Below are 24,901 nucleotides of genomic sequence, written 5' to 3' on the forward strand. Positions count from 1 at the left end.
TTTCAAGACAGTCATGAGATCTTCAGAGGATTTTACATAAAAAGCAGATAAATGTGGATCTTGGATCCAGGATTTGATATCACACAAGGGTTTTATTGTCCCGCTCAGAATTCCTCTCGCTCCCTGAAGGACTCGTCTGTGGGAGACGCCATGTTGAAGCTTCTACTACCAGTGACCTGCCCTGGTCAGCAGTGGCCGTATACTATGCCGTTTAATCCGTCGCCTACAAAAACCAATCCCAACTGGGATAACTGAAGTCAATCACGAGGCAGAAGACAAGCGGGGAAGCCGAGAAGTAATGAATCCCAGGCCAAAAACAACATGGAGGCCTTCAAGTTATCTCCATGGAAACACCAGTAACTGGGGCACAAAGCCAAGACATATGACTCTGCCTTTGAAAAGTTATCACGAGGGAGATAAGAAGGCCAGAGACAGCGGGAGAGAGAGCAAGCGGGATCTGCTCCCACATCTCATATCACTTCTCTGTAATAACATCCTGACTACTCCTCATGAAAGGCAAATGGAGCGGCGCTGACAACTATGACAACATCTCTGGGACATCATCCTGTACCCGGAGTGTCAGAGTGTCACTTTGCAGAAACCCCATATTCCAATTGAGATTGTAGGATCCAAAAGGCAGTGTGCCTTCTGCATCCTGCCCACACCATCAGTAATCCACAAATCCTTCTACGGATGGGGAGAGTCCACCTATGGAGAAAGTCCATACATAATGACATATCTCTACTTTATACTTTAGTTGGACATAGTAAGGGTTAAGTCTCCATCTGGATTCATTTAGCTGGAGACCCTAAATCGCTTCACCCCTCTAGAGACGTTCCTTCACATCCAGATGTAACCTAGTGGAAACCTAACCAGTACATCAAGCATCATGGATTTTATGTCCTCATTAGACCATGCAGCACACGATGTAGATCAGGCTGAGGGATGCTGGCAAGGTCACTGCTCGGAGATCCAAGCACAAGCCTTGAGATTCAGTAGAAGTCTCTGCCACATTGAGACTCATCCAAGACACAAAGAAGAGAGTGGAATTATTGCGAGATGTAGGAGGATATTCACAGGATCGTGTAGATCTCAGCAGATAAAGATAGCCAAGAACCTAAGGCAGATCCAGTCCAGATCTGGACCTTCCACCTGACCTCCAATACCTTCACACCTGTAGAATATGTATTCTCTGTAAAAGGATATGGCTCCATCTAGTATGGACACACTTCTAGTCAGAAGAAGACGGCACTGTCGCTTAGGTAGACGATGGACCTCCAAAGTGTTGGGGCTTGGTTGCAACTGCTACCTCTGGAACCCCAATAGCTATGCAATCCAGAGGGTCAGTCCAGGACATCCTATCATGACCTGGTGACCATGTATGCTTGCCATGTATGAGGCCCTGAGCAGTTTTCTCCATTACCACTGGACAAAGTCTTTCAGATCCACCATTTTCTCTATATGGCCTTAGAGAGTAGACCACTGCAATGTATGGGGGGGCCTTCAGAACTTTGAGGCGAGAAAAAAGTTGGACATTGGTGTAGGACCAGGGCTGGTGTTAGCATCAGGAAGAACTGAGCAGATGTCAGCGTCTACTGGGCATAGGGGGACAATGAGGCGGTTGAGGAAGAGAGGCCACCCACTGTGATCCTCACCCAATAGCCCAGACAATATTACCCTGAAAAACAAGAGCAGGGTGGGGGGACTAATGGCAATAATCTCTATGGAGCCCCTTGCTGGTGCTGCTTATGGCTTCTTACTACCATCCCAAATAGGACGACCTGGTAGTTGGAACCCCAACTTATGCCTTGGGTTGGGTGACATGACTCTCTCTCCTAATGTTCTTGGGGGAGTCATCTTCATACCATCCAAAAGAAGAGGTATCACTAACCTTAGCCATCCCCTCTATTACCTTAAAGTCCATAAGTAGCTAAAAGACGTGTCCACCAGTGTAGTGTGACCTGGACACAGGAGGCATGACATGAGCCTTGACTGGGAGAACCGGACTGTATAGGTAAAGCTGGACTTACGGACACATTCGTCATTGCTCTCATAATATCCCTGGCAGCAGCGATGCCTCTTCCTATAGTCGATCTTTACCCCGTGGCGGTATGCTGTCCGGTACATGATCCTATATGGAGACATAACCATACAGTAGTCAATATAGTTCTCTATAGGAGAGCAAATGGTCCATATGCTCATCTCCTGAAATACTCTGTGCTGCTGGAATACTCAAGTCCGACTCCTATCAATCTCTCCTCATGGTCAGTCCAATCCTGGCTAACATACTCACAGGTCCCACAATAACCGTGCATTCCCCTCCTGAAATACTCATTCAGACGGCTGTATGCTGTCCGCAAAAATGCGGATCCATTTTTTTGCGGATTAGATGCTGTTCCATTCATTTCTATGGGGCCCTTTTCTTCCGTTGCACGGCTCAGCAAAAAAATGAAATGTCCTATACTTGTCTGTGAAAATCAGGACATGGCCCTATCGAAGTCTATGGATCAGCAAAAAAACGGAATGCAATCCATTTTTTGCAGACATGCTGAACTGTCCGCAAAAAAACGGATCCGCATTTTTGCGGACAGTATACGGCAGTCTGAATGAGCCCTGATTCTGATGGTGACATCCAGGAAATGCCATCAGCTTCACATATAAACCCTGAACCTGCCTGCCAGAAATGACAGATTATATGTGAGCTGGTGTATCTAAGCACGACATGTGTGACACTGCCTGCTAAGGCCTCTTTCACACTTGCGTTGTCCGGATCCGGCGTGTACTCCACTTGCTGGAATTACACGCCGGATCCGGAAAAACGCAAGTGTACTGAAAGCATTCGAAGACGGATCCGTCTTCAAAATGCTTTCAGTGTTACTATGGCAGCCAGGACGCTATTACAGTCCTGGTTGCCATAGTAGGAGCGGGGAGCGGTATACTTACCGTCCGTGCGGCTCCCCGGGGCGCTCCAGAATGACGTCAGAGCGCCCCATGCGCATGGATCATGTGATCCATGCGATCACGTCATCCATGCGCTTGGGGCGCCCTGACGTCACTCTGGAGCGCCCCGGGAGCCGCACGGATGGTAAGTATGCCGGTCCCCACTACACTTTACCATGGCTGCCAGGACTTTAGCGTCCCGGCAGCCATGGTAACCATTCAGAAAAAGCTAAACGTCGCATCCGGCAATGCGCCGAAACGACGTTTAGCTTAAGGCCGGATCCGGATCAATGCCTTTCAATGGGCATTCATTCCGGATCCGGCCTTGCGGCAAGTGTTCCGGATTTTTGGCCGGAGCAAAAAGCGCAGCATGCTGCGCTATTTGCTGCGGCCAAAAAACGTTCCGTTCCGGAACTGAAGACATCCTGATGCATCCTGAACGGATTTCACTCCCTTCAGAATGCATTAGGATAAAACTGATCAGGATTCTTCCGGCATAGAGCCCCGACGACGGAACTCTATGCCGGAAGAAAAGAACGCAGGTGTGAAAGAGCCCTTAGTTGCTGAATCTAATCCTATCCTGTGTGATACTGTCTGCCGAGCTGTGTATCTAATCCTATCCTGTGTGATACTGCCTGCTGAGCTGTGTATCTAATCCTATCCTGTGTGATACTGTCTGCTGAGCTGTGTATCTAATCCTATCCTATGTGATACTGTCTGCTGAGCTGTGTATCTAATCCTATCCTGTGTGATACTGACTGCTGAGCTGTGTATCTAATCCTATCCTGTGTGATACTGTCTGCTGAGCTGTGTATCTAATCCTATCCTGTGTGATACTGTCTGCTGAGCTGTGTATCTAATCCTATCCTATGTGATACTGTCTGCTGAGCTGTGTATCTAATCCTATCCTGTGTGATACTGACTGCTGAGCTGTGTATCTAATCCTATCCTGTGTGATACTGTCTGCTGAGCTGTGTATCTAATCCTATCCTGTGTGATACTGTCTGCTGAGCTGTGTATCTAATCCTATCCTGTGTGATACTGACTGCTGAGCTGTGTATCTAATCCTATCCTGTGTGATACTGCCTGCTGAGCTGTGTATCTAATCCTATCCTGTGTGATACTGTCTGCTGAGCTGTGTATCTAATCCTATCCTGTGTGATGCTGACTGCTGAGCTGTGTATCTAAGCCTATCATGTGTGATACTGACTGCTGAGCTGTGTATCTAATCCTATCCTGTGTGATACTGTCTGCTGAGCTGTGTATCTGATCCTATCCTGTGTGATACTGTCTGCTGAGCTGTGTATCTAATCCTATCCTGTGTGATACTGTCTGCTGAGCTGTGTATCTAATCCTATCCTGTGTGATACTGTCTGCTGAGCTGTGTATCTAATCCTATCCTGTGTGATACTGTCTGCTGAGCTGTGTATCTAATCCTATCATGTGTGATACTGTCTGCTGAGCTGTGTATCTAATCCTATCCTGAGTGATACTGTCTGCTGAGCTATGTATCTAATCCTTGTGTGATACTGTCTGCTGAGCTATGTATCTAATCCTATCCTGTGTGATACTGTCTGCTGAGCTGTGTATCTAATCCTAACCTGTGTGATACTGTCTGCTGAGCTGTGTATCTAATCCTATCCTGTGTGATACTGTCTGCTGAGCTGTGTATCTAATCCTCTCCTGTGTGATACTGTCTGCTGAGCTGTGTATCTAATCCTATCCTGTGTGATACAGTCTGCTGAGCTGTGTATCTAATCCTGTCCTGTGTGATACTGTCTGCTGAGCTGTGTATCTAATCCTCTCCTGTGTGATACTGTCTGCTGAGCTGTGTATCTAATCCTATCCTGTGTGATACTGTCTGCTGAGCTGTGTATCTAATCCTATCCTGTGTGATACTGTCTGCTGAGCTGTGTATCTAATCCTATCCTGTGTGATACTGTCTGCTGAGCTGTGTATCTAATCCTATCCTGTGTGATACTGTCTGCTGAGCTGTGTATCTAATCCTATCCTGTGTGATACTGTCTGCTGAGCTGTGTATCTAATCCTATCCTGTGTGATACTGTCTCCTGAGCTGTGTATCTAATCCTATCCTGTGTGATTCTGTCTGCTGAGCTGTGTATCTAATCCTATCCTGTGTGGTACTGTCTGCTGAGCTGTGTATCTAATCCTATCCTGTGTGATACTGTCTGCTGAGCTGTGTATCTAATCCTATCCTGTGTGATACTGTCTGCTGAGCTGTGTATCTAATCCTATCCTGTGTGATACTGACTGCTGAGCTGTGTATCTAATCCTATCCTGTGTGATACTGTCTGCTGAGCTGTGTATCTAATCCTATCCTGTGTGATACTGTCTGCTGAGCGGTGTATCTAATCCTATCCTGTGTGATACTGTCTGCTGAGCTGTGTATCTAATCCTATCCTGTGTGATACTGTCTGCTGAGCTGTGTATCTAATCCTATCATGTGTGATACTGTCTGCTGGGCTGTGTATCTAATCCTATCATGTGTGACACTGTCTGCTGAGCTGTGTATCTAATCCTATCCTGTGTGATACTGTCTGCTGAGCTGTGTATCTAATCCTATCCTGTGTGATACTGTCTGCTGAGCTGTGTATCTAATCCTATCCTGTGTGATACTGACTGCTGAGCTATGTATCTAATCCTATCCTGTGTGATACTGACTGCAGAGCTGTGTATCTAATCCTATCCTGTGTGATACTGGCTGCTGAGCTGTGTATCTAATCCTATCCTGTGTGATACTGACTGCTGAGCCGTGTATCTAATCCTATCCTGTGTGATACTGTCTGCTGAGCTGTGTATCTAATCCTATCATGTGTGATACTGTCTGCTGAGCTGTGTATCTAATCCTATCCTGTGTGATACTGTCTGCTGAGCTGTGTATCTAATCCTATCCTGTGTGATACTGACTGCTGAGCCGTGTATCTAATCCTATTCTGTGTGATACTGTCTGCTGAGCTGTGTATCTAATCCTATCCTGTGTGATACTGACTGCTGAGCGGTGTATCTAATCCTATCCTGTGTGATACTGTCTGCTGAGCTGTGTATCTAATCCTATCCTGTGTGATACTGTCTGCTGAGCTGTGTATCTAATCCTATCCTGTGTGATACTGTCTGCTGAGCTGTGTATCTAATCCTATCCTGTGTGATACTGTCTGCTGAGCTGTGTATCTAATCCTATCCTGTGTGATACTGTCTGCTGAGCTGTGTATCTAATCCTATCCTGTGTGATACTGTCTGCTGAGCTGTGTATCTAAGCCTGTCCTGTGTGATACTGTCTGCTGAGCTGTGTATCTAATCCTATCCTGTGTGATACTGCCTGCTGAGCTGTGTATCTAATCCTATCCTGTGTGATACTGACTGCTGAGCTGTGTATCTAAGCCTGTCCTGTGTGATACTGCCTGCTGAGCTGTGTATCTAATCCTATCCTGTGTGATACTGCCTGCTGAGCTGTGTATCTAATCCTATCCTGTGTGATACTGACTGCTGAGCTGTGTATCTAATCCTATCCTGTGTGATACTGTCTGCTGAGCTGTGTATCTAATCCTATACTGTGTGATACTGTCTGCTGAGCTGTGTATCTAATCCTATCCTGTGTGATACTGACTGCTGAGCTGTGTATCTAAGCCTGTCCTGTTTGATACTGTCTTCTGGGCTGTGTATCTAATCCTATCCTGTGTGATACTGTCTGCTGAGCTGTGTATCTAATCCTATCCTGTGTGATACTGTCTGCTGAGCTGTGTATCTAATCCTATCCTGTGTGATACTGTCTTCTGGGCTGGTGTACCTATGGTTGTCATGTGTGATAATGCCTAATAAGCTGGTGTATCTAATCCTATCACGTATCTAAATCTGTGTGATACCGTCTACTCTGCTGGTGTATCCAAGTTTGTCATGTGCTATACTGTCTCTTGAGTCTGTATATCTAAGCCTACTGTCTGAGCTTAGTATCTAAGCCTCACATGTGTGTTACCGTCTGCTGAGCTGCTGTATCTAAGCCTGACATGGGCAGTACTAACTGAAAAGCACAGTCATACAAGTGATTAGTGGGGGTCCGGTCTCCGGGGTACCCTCCCTTTCTCCACGTCTGCTGCTTCCATTCATTTCAGTGGAGATTTATGGGGAGACCCCCCCCCCCCTATACTCCTGACCAGACTCCCACCAAGTCCACTGTAGTAGAACATTCACATTACCTGCAGGTTGTAAGTCACTGACAGTATTTGGGGTCACTTACTTTGGTGGGGTGCATGTCTTGAAGTGGCTCCATGTGCTGTCACAGGTATCGGGGGCTGTCTGGCTGTAAGGGTGGGCGTACGACTCCTTCACTGCTGTCGTATAGCTGTAAAAACAATGGTGGTGACAGGTGAATGTGAACTCTCTTTATCTAGATCTTACTTTCTGATGCTTTTAAAGGGACAGTGTTACCTATTCCCTAAAAATACACATTTTTTTGACCTTTTCCCTCTACTTATGAACATGCGATTACCAGTACTATCACATGTGTCAGTGCAGAATTATAGCATTTCCAAAATCGATATTTTGTTAGAGCTGGCTTTTATTGCTGGTGGCGCTGTTGCATTGATGCCTATGGCAAAAATGAGTCAAAGTGGCAGTGGTGAGTGGCGGTATTGCAAGTATGGAAAATTTAAAGGAGAATATACAGTTGCAAGAAAAAGTATGTGAACCCTTTGGAATGATCTGGATTTCTGCACAAATTGGTCATAAAATGTGATCTGATCTTCATCTAAGTCACAACAATAGACAATCACAGTCTGCTTAACCTAATAACACAAAGAGTTAAATGTTACCATGTTTTTATTGAACACACCATGTAAACATTCACAGTGCAGATGGAAAAAGTATGTGAACCCCTAGACTAATGACATCTCCAAGAGCTAATTGGAGTGAGGTGTCAGCCAACTGGAGTCCAGTCAATGAGATGAGATTGGAGGTGTTGGTTACAGCTGCCCTGCCCTATAAAACACACACCAGTTCTGGGTTTGCTTTTCACAAGAAGTATTGCCTGATGTGAATGATGCCTCGCACAAAAGAGCTCTCAGAAGACCTACGATTAAGAATTGTTGACTTGCATAAAGCTGGAAAGGGTTATAAAAGTATCTCCAAAAGCCTTGCTGTTTATCAGTCCACGGTAAGACAAATTGTCTATAAATGGAGAAAGTTCAGCACTGCTGCTACTCTCCCTAGGAGTGGCCGTCCTGTAAAGATGACTGCAAGAGCACAGCGCAGACTGCTCAATGAGGTGAAGAAGAATCCTAGAGTGTCAGCTAAAGACTTACAAAAGTCTCTGGCATATGCTGACATCCCTGTTAGCGAATCTACGATACGTAAAACACTAAACAAGAATGGATTTCATGGGAGGACACCACAGAGGAAGCCACTGCTGTCCAAAAAAACATTGCTGCACGTTTACAGTTTGCACAAGAGCACCTGGATGTTCCACAGCAGTACTGGGAAAATATTCTGTGGACAGAGGAAACCAAAGTTTAGTTGTTTGGAGAAGAAGAGGAGAAAAAGAGGCACAGCAACATCAAAACCTCATCCCAACTGTGAAGGATGGTGGTGGGGGCATCATGGTTTGGGGCTGCTTTGCTGCGTCAGGGCCTGGACGGATTGCTATCATCGAAGGAAAAATGAATTCCCAAGTTTATCAAGACATTTTGCAGGAGAACTTAAGGCCATCTGTCCACCATCTGAAGCTCAACAGAAGATGGGTGTTGCAACAGGACAACGACCCAAAGCATAGAAGTAAATCAACAACAGAATGGCTTAAACAGAAGAAAATCCACCTTCTGGAGTGGCCCAGTCAGAGTCCTGACCTCAACCCGATTGAGATGCTGTGGCAGGACCTCAAGAAAGCGATTCACACCAGACATCCCAAGAATATTGCTGAACTGAAACAGTTCTGTAAAGAGGAATGGACAAGAATTACTCCTGACCGTTGTGCCCGTCTGATCTGCAACTACAGGAAACGTTTGGTTGAAGTTATTGCTGCCAAAGGAGGTTCAACCAGTTATTAAATCCAAGGGTTCACATACTTTTTCCTCCTGCACTGTGAATGTTTACATGGTGTGTTCAATAAAAACATGGTGACATTTAACTCTTTGTGTTATTAGGTTAAGCAGACTGTGATTGTCTATTGTTGTGACTTAGATGAAGATCAGATCACATTTTATGACCAATTTGTGCAGAAATCCATATCATTCCAAAGGGTTCACATACTTTTTCTTGCAACTGTATATATATAAGAATTAAGAAAATGGTCTGCTTTTTATCAGCGCCCCTCATGTCTGTGGGTTATGTCTGGTATTGCAGCTCAATCTCATGGATGGTAAATTGACCGCATACATCTTCCGTACAGCGATTACTGGGGCCGTACACACTGCCGGAGACAGGAAGACGAGAGCGTCCAGCTGTTTCCTCCCCAGTCAGTGATAGCGCTGGACCCGCAGCCCGCTGGATCTACAGACTGGTCACAACACTAAACTGGAAAACTTGTTTTCTTTGACATTACCTTTCCCAGTAGCTGCAGACATTGGGACCATTCGCTTTCAGAGACGCGCCAGTCTGTAGGTTCACCAGCCACAACAGCCCTGGTATCATGGAGGGCATCCATAGCGGCATCATCCTGAAAAATAACGGTGGAGTCGATGTCACGTTGGAGGCTCCTAAGGTCTTTCATCACATAATCCATACAAACACACAAGGGCGAGTGACCGCCAATCAGCTGTGAGCCGCTCTGTAAACACAGGAAGTCAGACATGGAAAACAGGAAGTGGATCCAACAGGAGATGTTTTGTCACAGATGGGACAGTTGGCGGTCAGTCAGAAAGCACATTCACGTCCATTAACGTGTCAGGTTCACATGTACGCGGCTTTGAGGGGTCAACAATAAAACGCCTTATGCTATGACTAATAGGTCTATACTTAAAGGGGTATTCTAACCATAAACCATATATGGAAACAAGTGCTCAGCTCCTCCACTGTTTCCTATACACTATAGTTCATCTTCTATATCCTTCCCCATCTTCCAAGGTGGTCAGAATAACCCTTTAAAATAACCATATATCTCTGTTTGAGTGGGAGGGGCATGACACAACAGAAAAAATGTTTGTGTCATGCTCCGCCCCCTCAGAGTTTTAACTAGATACATGTGCATGATCAGTTTTTCAGTTTTTCTACAATGAGGATAAGCGTCCAATAAACAGGGGGACGGGTCTGGGGGCGTCTTATAAAATCCGATTTCCCAGGCCTCGCAAAGCCTGTGAACGGTTTAATAAAATCCAGGAGGATCTTGATTTACTTAAAAGGCCCATTACACGTTTTTTTTATTCCCTTCTCAAACCGATCCCAGAACTTGGCCGAAGGTTTTGTAGCTGATTAAGTTTGACGAAAGATTTTTTTTTTCTGTGACCTGGAATGTATGAATCTTGGATGCAGCGACCACCCAGAGCAGCAATCATAGAGCAGTTACTTCAATCCCCAAGACAATAGGAGGTGGGAGGCAGTCAGGGGGTCTTAGAGTTGGGAAAAGAATGCTGGGCTTGGTTCATGCATCTATTTTATTTTTTTTCAAATGTGTTGGATCTGTGCCTGCAGCTTCCAGAGGTACAGTAAGGAGTGGCCGGCAGGACACGGCGTAGGCGGACAGCGGCTCCATCAAATGCAGTGATATCCAGAACTGCTGAGCCTGCAGAATTCTGTGATGCATCCTGTATTGTAACCCTTGTCTGACTTCTCCTGCTTGTTTACTGACAACATACAGTATGTCTGAGATAATACATGTATATTACTGCCTCCTAGATACAAGAATATAACTACTATAATACTGCCTCCTCTGTACATCAATATAACTACTATAATACTGCTCCTATGTACAAGAATATAACTGCTATAATACTGCCTCCTAGATACAAGAATATAACTACTATAATACTGCCCCTATGTACAAGAATGTAACTACTATAATACTGCTCCTATGTACAAGAATATAACTACTATAATACTGCCTCCTATGTACAAGAACATAACTACTATAATACTGCTCCTATGTACAAGAATATAACTACTATAATACTGCTCCTATGTACAAGAATATAACTACTATAATACTGCCTCCTATGTACAAGAATATAACTACTATAATACTGCTCCTATGTACAAAGGAATATAACTACTATAATACTGCTCCTGTGTACAAGAATATAACTACTATAATACTGCTCCTATGTACAAGAATATAACTACTATAATACTGCCTCCTATGTACAAGATATAACTACTATAATACTGCTCCTATGTACAAGAAATAACTACTATAATACTGCCTCCTATGTACAAGAATATAACTACCTATAATACTGCTCCTATGTACAAGAATATAACTACTATAATACTGCTCCTATGTACAAGAATATAACTACTATAATACTGCTCCTATGTACAAGAATATAACTACTATAATACTGCTCCTATGTACAAGAATATAACCTATAATACTGCTCCTATGTACAAGAATATAAACTATAATACTGCCCTATGTACAAGAATATAACTACTATAATACTGCTCCTATGTACAAGAATATAACTACTATAATACTGCCTCCTATGTACAGAATATAACTACTATAATACTGCTCCTATGTACAAGAATATAACTACTATAATACTGCTCCTATGTACAAGAATATAACTACTATAATACTGCTCCTATGTACAAGAATATAACTACTATAATACTGCCCTATGTACAAGAATATAACTACTATAATACTGCTCCTATGTACAAGAATATAACTACTATAATACTGCTCCTATGTACAAGAATATAACTACTATAATACTGCTCCTATGTACAAGAATATAACTACTATAATACTGCTCCTATGTACAAGAATATAACTACTATAATACTGCTCCTATGTACAAGAATATAACTACTATAATACTGCTCCTATGTACAAGAATATAACTACTATAATACTGCTCCTATGTACAAGAATATAACTACTATAATACTGCTCCTATGTACAAGAATATAACTACTATAATACTGCCCTATGTACAAGAATATAACTATAATACTGCTCCTATGTACAAGAATATAACTACTATAATACTGCTCCTATGTACAAGAATATAACTACTATAATACTGCTCCTATGTACAAGAATATAACTACTATAATACTGCTCCTATGTACAAGAATATAACTACTATAATACTGCTCCTATGTACAAGAATATAACTACTATAATACTGCTCCTATGTACAAGAATAACTACTATAATACTGCTCCTATGTACAAGAATATAACTACTATAATACTGCTCCTATGTACAAGAATATAACTACTATAATACTGCTCCTATGTACAAGAATATAACTACTATATACTGCCTCCTATGTACAAGAAATAACTACTATAATACTGCTCCTATGTAAAGAATATAACTACTATAATACTGCTCCTATGTAACAAGAATTAACTATATAATACTGCTCCTGTGTACAAGAATATAACTACTATAATACTGCTCCTATGTACAAGATATACTACTATAATACTGCCTCCTATGTACAAGAATATAACTACTATAATACTGCTCCTATGTACAAGAATATAACTACTATAATACTGCTCCTGTGTACAAGAATATAACTACTATATACTGCCTCCTATGTACAAGAATATAACTACTATAATACTGCCTCCTATGTACAGAATATAACTACTAGAATACTGCTCCTATGTACAAGAATATAACTACTATAATACTGCTCCTATGTACAAGAATATAACTACTATACTACTGCTCCTATGTACAAGAATATAATACTATAATCACTGCCTCCTATGTACAAGACTATAACTACTATAATACTGCTCCTATGTACAAGACTATAACTAATATAATACTGCTCCTATGTACAGGAATATAACTACTATAATACTGCTCCTGATGTACAAGATATAACTACTATAATACTGCCTCCTATGTACAAGAATATAACTACTATAATACTGCCTCCTATGTACAAGAATATAACTACTATAATACTGCCTCCTATGTACAAGAATATAACTACTATAATACTGCTTCCTATGTACAAGAACTATAACTACTATAATACTGCTCCTCTGTACAAGAATATAACTACTATAATACTGCCTCCTATGTACAAGAATATAACTCCTATAATACTGCCTCCTATGTACAAGAATATAACTACTATAATACTGCTCCTATGTACAAGAATATAACTACTATAATACTGCTCCTCTGTACAAGAATATAACTACTATAATACTGCTCCTATGTACAAGCATATAACTACTATAATATGCCTCCTATGTACAAGAATATAACTACTATAATACTGCTCCTATGTACAAGAATATAACTACTATAATACTGCTCCTATGTACAGAATATAACTACTATAATACTGCTCCTATGTACAAGAATATAACTACTATAATACTGCTCCTATGTACAAGAATATAACTACTATAATACTGCTCCTATGTACAAGAATATAACTACTATAATACTGCTCCTATGTACAAGAATATAACTACTATAATACTGCCTCTATGTACAAGAATAACTACTATAATACTGCTCCTATGTACAAGAATATAACTACTATAATACTGCTCCTATGTACAATATAACTACTATAATACTGCTCCTATGTACAAGAATATAACTACTATAATACTGCTCCTATGTACAAGAATATAACTACTATACTGCTCCTATGTACAAGAATATAACTACTATAATACTGCTCCTATGTACAAGAATATAACTACTATAATACTGCTCCTATGTACAAGAATATAACTACTATAATACTGCTCCTATGTACAAGAATATAACTACTATAATACTGCTCCTATGTACAAGAATATACTACTATAATACTGCTCCTATGTACAATATAACTACTATAATACTGCCTATGTACAAGAATATAACTACTATAATACTGCTCCTATGTACAAGAATATAACTACTATACTGCTCCTATGTACAAGAATATAACTACTATAATACTGCTCCTATGTACAAGAATATAACTACTATAATACTGCTCCTATGTACAAGAATTAACTACTATAATACTGCTCCTATGTCAGAGAATATAACTACTATAATACTGCTCCTATGTACAAGAATATAACTACTATAATACTGCTCCTATGTACAAGAATATAACTACTATAATACTGCCTCTATGTACAAGAATATAAACTACTATAATACTGCTCCTATGTACAGAGAATATAACTACTATAATTACTGCTCCTATGTACAAGAATATAACTACATACTACTGCTCCTATGTACAAGCAATTAACTACTATAATACTACTCTATGTACAAGAATATAACTACTATAATACTGCTCCTATGTACAAGAATATAACTACTATAATACTGCCCTATGTACAAGAATATAACTACTATTAATACTGCCTCCTATGTACAAGAATATAACTACTTTAATACTGCTCTATGTACAAGAATATAACTACTATAATATGCTCCTATGTACAAGAATATAACTACTATAATACTGCCTCCTAGTACAGAATATAACTACTATATACTGCCTCCTATGTACAAGAATATAACTACTATAATACTGCTCCTATGTACACGACTATAACTACTATAATACTGCCCTATGTACAAGATATAACTACTATAATACTGCTCCTATGTACAAGAATATAACTACTATAATACTGCCTCCTATTGTACAAGAATATAACTACTATAATACTGCCTCCTATGTAACAAGAATATACACTACTATAATACTGCTCCTATGTTACAGGAATATAACTACTATATACTGCCTCCTCTGTACAAGATATAAACTACTATACTATGCCTTCCGTATGTCACAAGAATATAACTAACTATAATAACTGCCTTCCTATGTACAAGAATTATTAACTTACTCATAATACTGCTCCTGATGTACAGCGACGTATTTACTACTATAATACTACCTCCTCTTGTACAAGAATATCAACTACTATAATACTGCTCCCTATGTACAAGGACTATAACTTACTATAATACTACCTTCCTATGTACAAGAATTATAATTACTATAATACTAGCCTCCTATGTACAAGAATATTAACTACTCATAATACTGCCTCCTATGATACAAGAATATATCATACTCTAATTACTGCCTCCTATGTACAAGAATATAACTACTATAATACTGCCTTCCTATGATACAAGAATATAACTACTATAATACTGCTCCTATGTACAAGAATATAACTACTATAATTACTGCCTCCTATGTACAAGAATATAACTACTATAATACTGCTCCTATGTCCAAGAATATACACTATATAATACCTGCTGCCTACTGTACAAGAATATAACTACTCTAATCTGCTCCTATTACCAGAATATAACTACTATACTACTGCTCCTATGTACAAGAATTAACTACTATAATACTGCTCCTGGTACAAGAATATAACTACTATAATACTGCCTCCTAGGTATAAGAATATAACTACTATAATACTGCTCCTATGTACAAGAATATAACTACTATAATACTGCCTTCTATGTACAAGAATATAACTACTATAATACTGCTCCTATGTACAAGAATATAACTACTATAATACTGCCTTCTATGTACAAGAATATAACTACTATAATACTGCCTCCTATGTACAAGAATATAACTACTATAATACTGCCTCTAGATACAAGAATATAACTACATAACTACTGCTCCTATGTACAAGAATATAATACTATAATACTGCCTTCTATGTACAAGAATATCACTACTATAACTACTGCCTCCTATGTACAAGAATATAACTACTATAATACTGCTCCTATGTACAAGAATATAACTACTATAATACTGGAATAATAGAAACTACTATAATACTGCTCCTATATACAAGAATATAACTACTATAATACTGCTCCTATGTACAAGACTATAACTACTATAATACTGCTCCTTGTACAAGCATCTAAATACTATAATACTGCTCCTCTGTACAAGACTATAACTACTATAATACTGCTCCTATGTACAAGCATATAAATACATAATACTGCTCCTATATACAAGAATATAAACTACTATAATACTGCTCCTATGTACAAGAATATAACTACTATAATACTGCCTTCCTATGTACAAGAATATAAACTACTATAATACTGCCTCCTATGTACAAGAATATAACTACTATAATACTGCTCCTATGTACAAGAATATAACTACTATAATACTGCTCCTATATACAAGAATATAACTACTATAATACTGCTCCTATGTACAAGAATATAACTACTATAATACTGCTCCTATGTACAAGAATATAACCACTATAATACTGCCCTCTATCTACAAGCCATTTACTGCTTTCAATCATTAAATAGATGGATAAAACAATACGGATGTTGACCTCAGTCCACCCTTCCCCTTTCCACCATAACTCAGTACTTTAGTTATAAGTCTTATTAGGTTCCTCAAGACGTGCTGAGATCCCAGCGCTGGAGTTTCCCAGCATGTATCAGTGTGCTCTTGTTCTGTGAAGCCCTTAATTTTCTTGCCGCAGTCAATAAATTTGTCTGTGATTGGGTCACACCTCATTATTAAGACAGCAGATTATAAAAAAAAAAGACACATCCGTTCCGAGGGGGCACTGGAAAGAACGAGTGCGAACGATGAAAATGGAGTCACGGAAACTTTTCATCCGCAGCCGGATTCTTTTATGCAGTTTTGGCTCGGTCTCCTGCTTTTTCTGACAGATTGTTTTGGAAGAATTTGGACATTGTGTGGGAAAGGCGAAAAAAAAAAAGCAGTGGACAGTGGAGTGAATGGAAATATCAGGTAGACTGTGGCGTGTAGACCGTTGACCTCACTGTTCTACAGCTGAGGGCAACTCCACCTGTGGTGAAGCTCATGAGATGTTTTTACTCCACTGTCTCATGCAAGTTCTTTCGTCCATATTTTGGCAGGAAGGGACATGTTTGTACCTCATTTACTTGTGATTTTGGATGATATAATAAAATGATGGGTCTTTTTAAGGCCAAATGACATAGACCCCTATGACATCATAGCTGTTCTGATGACATCATATGCATGATGACTAAAGGGCTAGATCATTGATAATGACTCCATGGCCACTTTTAAAGGGTTGCATGGCACAAGAAAAAACTTGGTTACCTTCCTTCAAAAACAGCTCCACACCTGTCCATAAGAGGCATTGCAGCCCATTCACTTACAAAGCCAGACATCTTGGGCATCCATGTTTTTTTAATCCTAGAACTCCCTTTAATAACTGGTGATGACGTCATCATGTTGTGTTATGATATCACAGATGTGATGATGTATGACTATATTTTGTTACAGCTGTTATGATGACATTGCTGAATTTTAATTGACTAGGGTTGGACCTGGTTGACCACAAAAGGTCACAATATCATAGTTGAACAATGGTGGGGCTTTTCCACTGCTGCGACAAGTCTGCTTCAGTCATCCTGTTTTGACATAAGAAGTTGTCACATTTCCACCATAAATGTATTAACATCTTCACTAGCTGTAGGCCAGATCATCATTCGGCCAACAGCTATTTTTTCCAAATCCCCAAACACATGCCCAGCCCAGCATGCAAGTCTTTGGAAGAGAGTGTCAGACACCTTGGTGGTGGCGTGTCTCCTGCTAGAACAAAAAGGCTTTGAAATTCATCTACTTTCCTCAACATCAGATGATTTTTGGTGGAGAACTGGGAGGACTCCATACATATTGGATAGTGAGCCAGTCCCAATTAAATTGGTGAGTTCGGCCAACGATAATCTCAGGTGCATGGGAGCCTTTGTATAGAAGTGACAAAGAACAAAGGAGACCTTCCTGGTTACAGGAATTAAAATGTGGTGCCTTGCTACAAAATGGTGGTGGTTCCAATTTTTGAGGCCATGAAGAAGCATTTGAGGGCCATGGGGGCCTATAAATAGAAATGACGAGGAACAAAGAAGACCTTTAAGGGCCATGGGAGCCTCTGAACAGAAGTGACGATGAACGCAGACCTACCAGGGTACAGGAATTAAAACCTGGTACAAAATGGTGGTGGTTCCAATTTTTTGGGCAATGAAGCAGCATTTGAGGGTAGTTTTTAAAACCACCACCTAATGTTGTATTTCCCTGTAGATGCTGGATGCATTCATGAATCCTGTGTGGGTGGAATTGCTCTTTAAGACTTGCTTTTCCACTTAAAGACATGGACTATGTCAGCAATCCATCATCGATTATGGGACATCTGCCAAGTGCAAAGTTTGACATGAACAGTGGTCGTTGGGGAGAGTCAGATCTGCTTCAAGTGTAGATGAGATGTCCTGGATTTCATTAACATTTCCAAAGTGAAGAACATTTCCCCTCGCTGCTCCTTCATTCTGTGCAGAAAATAGACTCTGCCAGGATTTTCTTACAACTACTTCCAGTGTGGGAATCAACTTGGTGGTTTTAATCATATTATGTCACCATAATTCATTTCTTCATCTCCGGCACCAGATGGGCAACGTCTGCCATTAGCTTCAATATATAAAGATATCACGCATGTTTCTAAGAAGTAGTGAAGGCAAGAGATGGAGGATCGGCCCATAGGCAGGAACAGACTGGGCTATCAAGTGAACAAAACAATGGGCTGTGGGATCCAGCAGAGACAACTTTGGTGGTGGTAGTGACCACATGATGACATCTATCAGATCTGGTCATTCTTGAGCCTACATTAGGCCATTCTTACACAGTGCGTGAATTAATGTCCCTAAAGAAGTGAAAAGATTTGTGAACTGAATCTTCTCTTCGATATACAGTATTTCATGATGTTAAGTTGGCTGCAGCCTCTTCAAACAACTAATTAGTGACTATGCCAGGTGTTGGACCAATACCGATCAGATACTGATGACCCATCTTGAGGATAGTTCATCAGCACTCTAATCCTGGAACACTCATTTAAGGTGGCTATACTCATTAGATCACTGTTGGGGATATGTATTGGCATGTCCTATCTCCAACCCTATCCTGACTCTCCCAAACTCTGTTGTTCTAAGGTCAGATAAGCCACCCCAAAGGTATCTGACAGTGGCTTATTTCCCTTTCCCACTGAGACCTCAACGCACCTAGTCGTCTGTCTGAGATGGACTACCATCTAGAAGTCCTTGTTCCTTCTAATATCCACATTCAACCTCTAACCACTTCTATAGCCTTTCAAGAGGCAAAAAAAAAAAATCCCACCTAGACTATGACTTCAATTCGAATTGACTTATCTCCACACAGCACATCATTTATGGTCTCCACTCCGCTGGAGTTTTGGACACTCATTGCCTCTAGCAGAGAGGTCACAAGAGCAAAGCAAGCAGATGTTTGGTGTGGGAGGGGATGATTCAGCATATTGAAGCCTTAAATTAATAGATAGTGGTCAGTTATTAGAGTTATGAGACTCTGCAGGAAAAAAACTATTTGGAGACCAGCAAACATATGGAGGATGTTAGTGAATTTCTGCAGTAATGCAGTCATCAGGCCTGAGGGCTATGAGCGTACAGAGAAGGTCAAGCCCTTTGGCCTTCATTTTCTTTTCTCCGTGGTATAGAGATGATGACGAGACAACAATGTCTGGCTTCCTGTAGACTTGTGATACTTATTACTTTTCATTTTTAGCATCTCGTAGTCAATGATGGTTCCTTTGAGTGTGTTGACTCTCCCTGTTCTGTACAGTCACGATGAACTTTCCAAAACCACAAGAGGTTGAAGCATCTGTTCTTGCTCCTCGAAGATTGCAAGTAGAGCAATAAATTATTGTATTCGAGGTCATATTTCATGTATTCATGAGGGGGAATAAGTTTGAGAGTGATAAGAAAACCACAGCTTGGGCACAGGTTACGACATGGTCACGATTAAAGGAGAACTACGATGTTCCTTGAAAGTTTGGTTTTGTCCCTAGTATGTCATCAAGTCCTCTTAAAGTCCATTAGGATGAGAACAAAAGATAGTTCACTCAAAAAATGCTCTCATGACAACACTATACCACCAGGCCACTAGGCCTTGGAAAATGCCTACAATGAGGTCTCCAGCCCAAGAACTGGATTTCCTGAGCTACAGTACAAAACTTTTAAACCTAGGGAATAAGGCAGTAAACCACTTCACATCAGGGGCTGAAATACAAAACCACTGACCACCAGGGACCATGGAAACAGAGTTTTTTTTGTCAACAAACATATTACATCACAGATTAGCAAGGAAAAAACACTTGAGACAAGGAAATTTAGCCCCAGAGCCCTGGATATTGAGATCTAAGGTAGCAAATCACTTCGCAGCATTTTCGGTTTCGCGTGGTATGAAACCACTCGAAACCGAGGACTAGAGTGACAACCTGCACATCACCAGGGACTATGAAGCTAAAGCAATAGACAATAGGGGATTTGATACAATATTATAGTATATGAGGGACTGTGAATTTACGATAACCTCTATAAAACAAGGACTAAGGTATACCACAGGACACCAGGGACTAGGGCTCTGAACCACTGGAATTATAGGGTTGAACACCAGGGACTGAGTAGCTAAAGCACTAGATATGAGGGGCCTTGGCACCAATGTTTTAAACATTTATCCACTGTACACTTATAGCAGATATGTTAACCACTAGACACCAGGGAAATAACCACAAAATAGGGAAATCGACACTGAACCACTAGACACGGATGGCAAGGTCACGGAGCCTCTAGACAGGTTCAGTACAAGGGCAGTGAACCACTACATACCAAAGAAACATACAATGACCCAATAGACACCAGGAACAAGGGCACTGAGCCACTGGACACCAGGGTCAAGAGCACGGAAGCACTAGACACAGGGACAAGTGCATTGAACCAGTGCATTGCAAGCATTAGACACAAAGGACTCGAATACTGAACCACTAGACACAAGTGCACTGAATCACTGGACACCAGGGACATGTGAACTGAACCATGAGACACCAGGGACAAGTCTACTGCACTACTAGAAACAAGGGACAGGGACACTAAGCCACAGAACAATAGAGAAAAAAAAAAACTAAAACCCCAGATACCAGGGACAAGTGCACTGAACTACTATACACAAGGGAAAAGGGCAAACAACCACTCGACACCAGGGACCAAGTCAGCGAACCACTATATACCAAGGACAAGGACAGTAGACCACTGAACAATAAAGAAAAAAAATTAAGCACTAGATTTCAGTTACTAAAACACTGAACCACTGGACACCAGAAAAAGGGGAGTGAACCACCAGACACCAGGGACAAGGACACTAAACTACTGTCACGGAAAGGTGTACAGGAAACAAGACAATGCAAAATGAATGTATGACTCACTGGATCCAAAGCTAAGGAACAAAAGGGAGACCCCTGCATAAGACCTGGCACTCTCCCTGACTGCTCAGCCTATGCGAACACCCCAATGGTGGATGATCGCATATCCTCGTACCTCGACTATATGACACCTGAACACCCTACAATAGTGAGGGGACACGACCACCGGCTCCTTACACTAGACACGGAGGGAGTCAGGGTCACCTGGGATCCAGCAAACAGAAAATCACAAATGAATGTACAACACTTATCTTGTAGAAGACTGGGAAATAGGATCAGCATGCACACACACTCCAGGAAGTTGTATAAACCGCACACTAATGCATTATGGGGAGGAATTTAAAGGGATGCAATCAGTCCAACTACAAGACAGCTGAGAGAGGCTAACGAGATGAGGAACTGAAAACCAAAACAAAGAAAGCTCAAGGAGGAGGTTCTGAAAGGCATCTGTCAGAGCTTCTCAGCTGTCTGGTTGTGACAACTACTGAACAATAAAGACAAAAACTGAAGCATACCAGGGACAAGTGCAGTGAACTACAAGACATAAGGAACAAGACCAATTAACCACCAGACCCCAGGGACAAGTGCACTGAACCACCAGATCCCAGGGACAAGTGCACTGAACTACAAGACACCAGGGATAAGACCAATCAACCACAAGACACCAGGGACAAGGACACTGGGCACATTCACTAGACATTTTCAAAGACAGAAAGTATCAGGTTTTTCCCAGTTTGACCGTGACACCAAAATCACCAAAATCACCAGCCCTCCTTGACAAACTCATTGTTATAAAGGACAGGAGACTAAACATTAACATCCTAGAGATGAGGCAGGACCAAGACCACTGCAGAACGATCTGCATGAAGAACATCCATGCATCACACCTCTATAAATACCCAGAAGTAAGGGCCACACAGCCTGCGCGAGGGCCCGGGCATGTTCAGAAGATAAGTAAGCGGGGGACGGGTCAGATTTAAGAGGTTTCGAGGCGTTGTATATTTCTTCCTGTTCCTACCTTAGAGAGAAGCAAATCTCATTATACGCTCTTAATCAATAGACTTTGTGTTTCACCACTTTCTCTACTTGCTTTCAGTGAATAGAAAGCTGTCCAGACCAGGTCCTGCTCACTCAGCTGACCGGACCCATGAATATAGGGGAGGCTGATCGCCCCCGTCAGGGTGAACACTCTAGGGTGGGACTCTGCAGAATGTCTCCGATACAATTAAAAGCAGATTTGCTGTATGATCGGCCGCACGGCTGGCTCCACTCTCTCCCACTCGCTTCAGCCGTTTGGCTTCTACTCTTGGCCATAAACTGCATGTTCTTCCTCCAAACTTCATGCAAAAAGGAAACAGAATAAATATCGATCTGGCAATAATTCTGTGGATGGCAAAAGAGGCAGGATGATGAGGGTGTTGGTTGGGAAAAGAGTGGTAATCCTATTTAAAGGCATTCCCATGTAGGGACACCAGCAGCAGAATAGTGAGTGCAGCTCTGGAGTATAATACAGGCTGTAACTCAGGATCAGTACAGGATAAGTAATGTATGTACACAGTGACTGCACCAGCAGAATAGTGAGTGCAGCTCTGGAGTATAACGCAGGATGTAACTCAGGATCAGTACAGGATAAGTCATGTATGTACACAGTGACTGCACCAGCAGAATAGTGAGTGCAGCTCTGGAGTATAATACAGGATGTAACTCAGGATCAGTACAGGATAAGTAATGTATGTACACAGTGACTGCACCAGCAGAATAGTGAGTGCAGCTCTGGAGTATAATACAGGATGTAACTCAGGGTCAGTACAGGATAAGTAATGTATGTACACAGTGACTCCGCCAGCAGAATAGTGAGTGCAGCTCTGGAGTATAATACAGGATGTAACTCAGGATCAGTACAGGATAAGTAATGTAAGTATACAGTGATTGCACCAGCAGAATAGTGAGTGCAGCTCTGGAGTATAATACAGGATGTAACTCAGGATCAGTACAGGATAAGTAATGTATGTACTCAGTGACTGCACCAGCAGAATAGTGAGTGCAGCTCTGGAGTATAATACAGGATGTAACTCAGGATCACTATAAAATAAGTAAATAATAATGAAGGGCTGGCAAATAATATAAGTTAATAATAGACTGAGGCTTGTCACATTAACCCCTTAAGGCCCGGAGGTTTATTTTTTTTGCGTTTTCGTTTTGCGCTCCCTGCCTTCCCAGAACCATATCTTTTTTATTTGTCTGTTCACATAGCCACACGAGGGCTTGATTTCTGCAGGACAAGTTGTACTTTCCAACGTCACCATTTAATATTGCATATCATGTAGTGGGAAGCGGGAAAAAAAATCCAAATGGGGTGAAATTGCAAAAAAAATGCAATTCCACCACAGTTTTACGGGTTTTTTATTTACAATGTTCGCTGTGCGATAAAACTGACCGGTTACTTTTATTCTACAGGTCGGTAAGAATCTGGCGATACCTTATATGTTTGGGAAAAAAATCAGTTTTATTATTTTGCCGCTATATTTTGACCCCTATAACTTTTTTTGTAATTATGTGTACGGAGCTGTATGGGGGCTCATTTTTCGCGGGGCGATCTGAACTTTTCACTGACACCATTCTGGGGTGTCTATGACTTTTTTTATCACTTTGTATTGAATTTTTTGTAGAAAATTAAGCAACCAAAAACGGCGAATCGGCCATTTGTCCGCTTTTTTCCGTTTTGCTATTTGCCGTATGGGGAATATTTTTTTATACTATGGGCGTCTTTGCACATTGCGACACCCATGATGTGTATATTATTTTTTTTTTAGTTCTTTTATTTTAATTTTGAGAAAAGGTGGATGATTAAAATTTTTATGTTTTTGTTTTTTTTTTATACTTTTTTTTATAGTTCATCTGATTGTTATTATCATAGATTTCAACGCACTTACCTTAGAATCTATGATGATTTTACTAGTTTCCTATGGAGCCGGAGCCCTATTACAGGCAAATACTATGCAGCAGCCTCCTGTCCTTCATAAAGACAGGGGCTACTGCATACACGCCACATGGGGGGCGCCCGGAGCGCAACCGAAAATGCGCACTTTCGGTTTCAGCGCGCTCAGATGCTGTGGTCAGGATCTGAGGGTTTAAATGTCCGCGATCGTCATTACTGCCAGTTGTGGACATAAGCCAAGACCCCGCGGACTGGTATAATAGTCTGGAGGTCTTAGCGGTGCCCGTTAAATCGCCAGCTGCTGGAGATGGTCTTCTCTATGCTGACTGATAGAAATCATGGCCGCAGGATCTGTCAACAGGCGTGGAACGCGTGGGCGTAGACCGACCGGTCCCCGAAGTCTGATGCTGACCTTACAATCTGCTTCTCATTGGAACGACTGCACGCTGCGGGGACTGTATGTAGTATGTTCGGTTTCAGGACTATAGGCGTTACATACATGGGTGGCACTGGCATCAGTCACACGTGTGCCCCTGAGGTGTGCCAGGCAAGTATTCC

The 24,901-nt window shown here is 41.3% G+C and overlaps 1 protein-coding gene across 1 annotated transcript in view; it reads right to left on the reverse strand.

Annotated features, from left to right (window-relative positions):
• LOC122921448 (platelet endothelial aggregation receptor 1-like) overlaps positions 1-24,901 on the reverse strand; it is a 57,918-nt gene that overhangs the window by 11,807 nt on the left and 21,210 nt on the right. Inside the window, exons 2-4 of the mRNA XM_044271427.1 lie at positions 9,491-9,604; positions 7,193-7,297; positions 2,031-2,131 (exon numbers count right to left, since the gene is read on the reverse strand). Of these exons, the coding sequence (XP_044127362.1) occupies positions 2,031-2,131; positions 7,193-7,297; positions 9,491-9,603 (319 nt within the window). The 5' untranslated portion in view covers position 9,604. The remainder of the gene's footprint in view (positions 1-2,030; positions 2,132-7,192; positions 7,298-9,490; positions 9,605-24,901) is intronic.

The sequence above is a fragment of the Bufo gargarizans genome, chromosome 11, assembly GCF_014858855.1.
Source record: "Bufo gargarizans isolate SCDJY-AF-19 chromosome 11, ASM1485885v1, whole genome shotgun sequence".
Taxonomy (NCBI): Eukaryota; Metazoa; Chordata; class Amphibia; order Anura; family Bufonidae; genus Bufo; species Bufo gargarizans.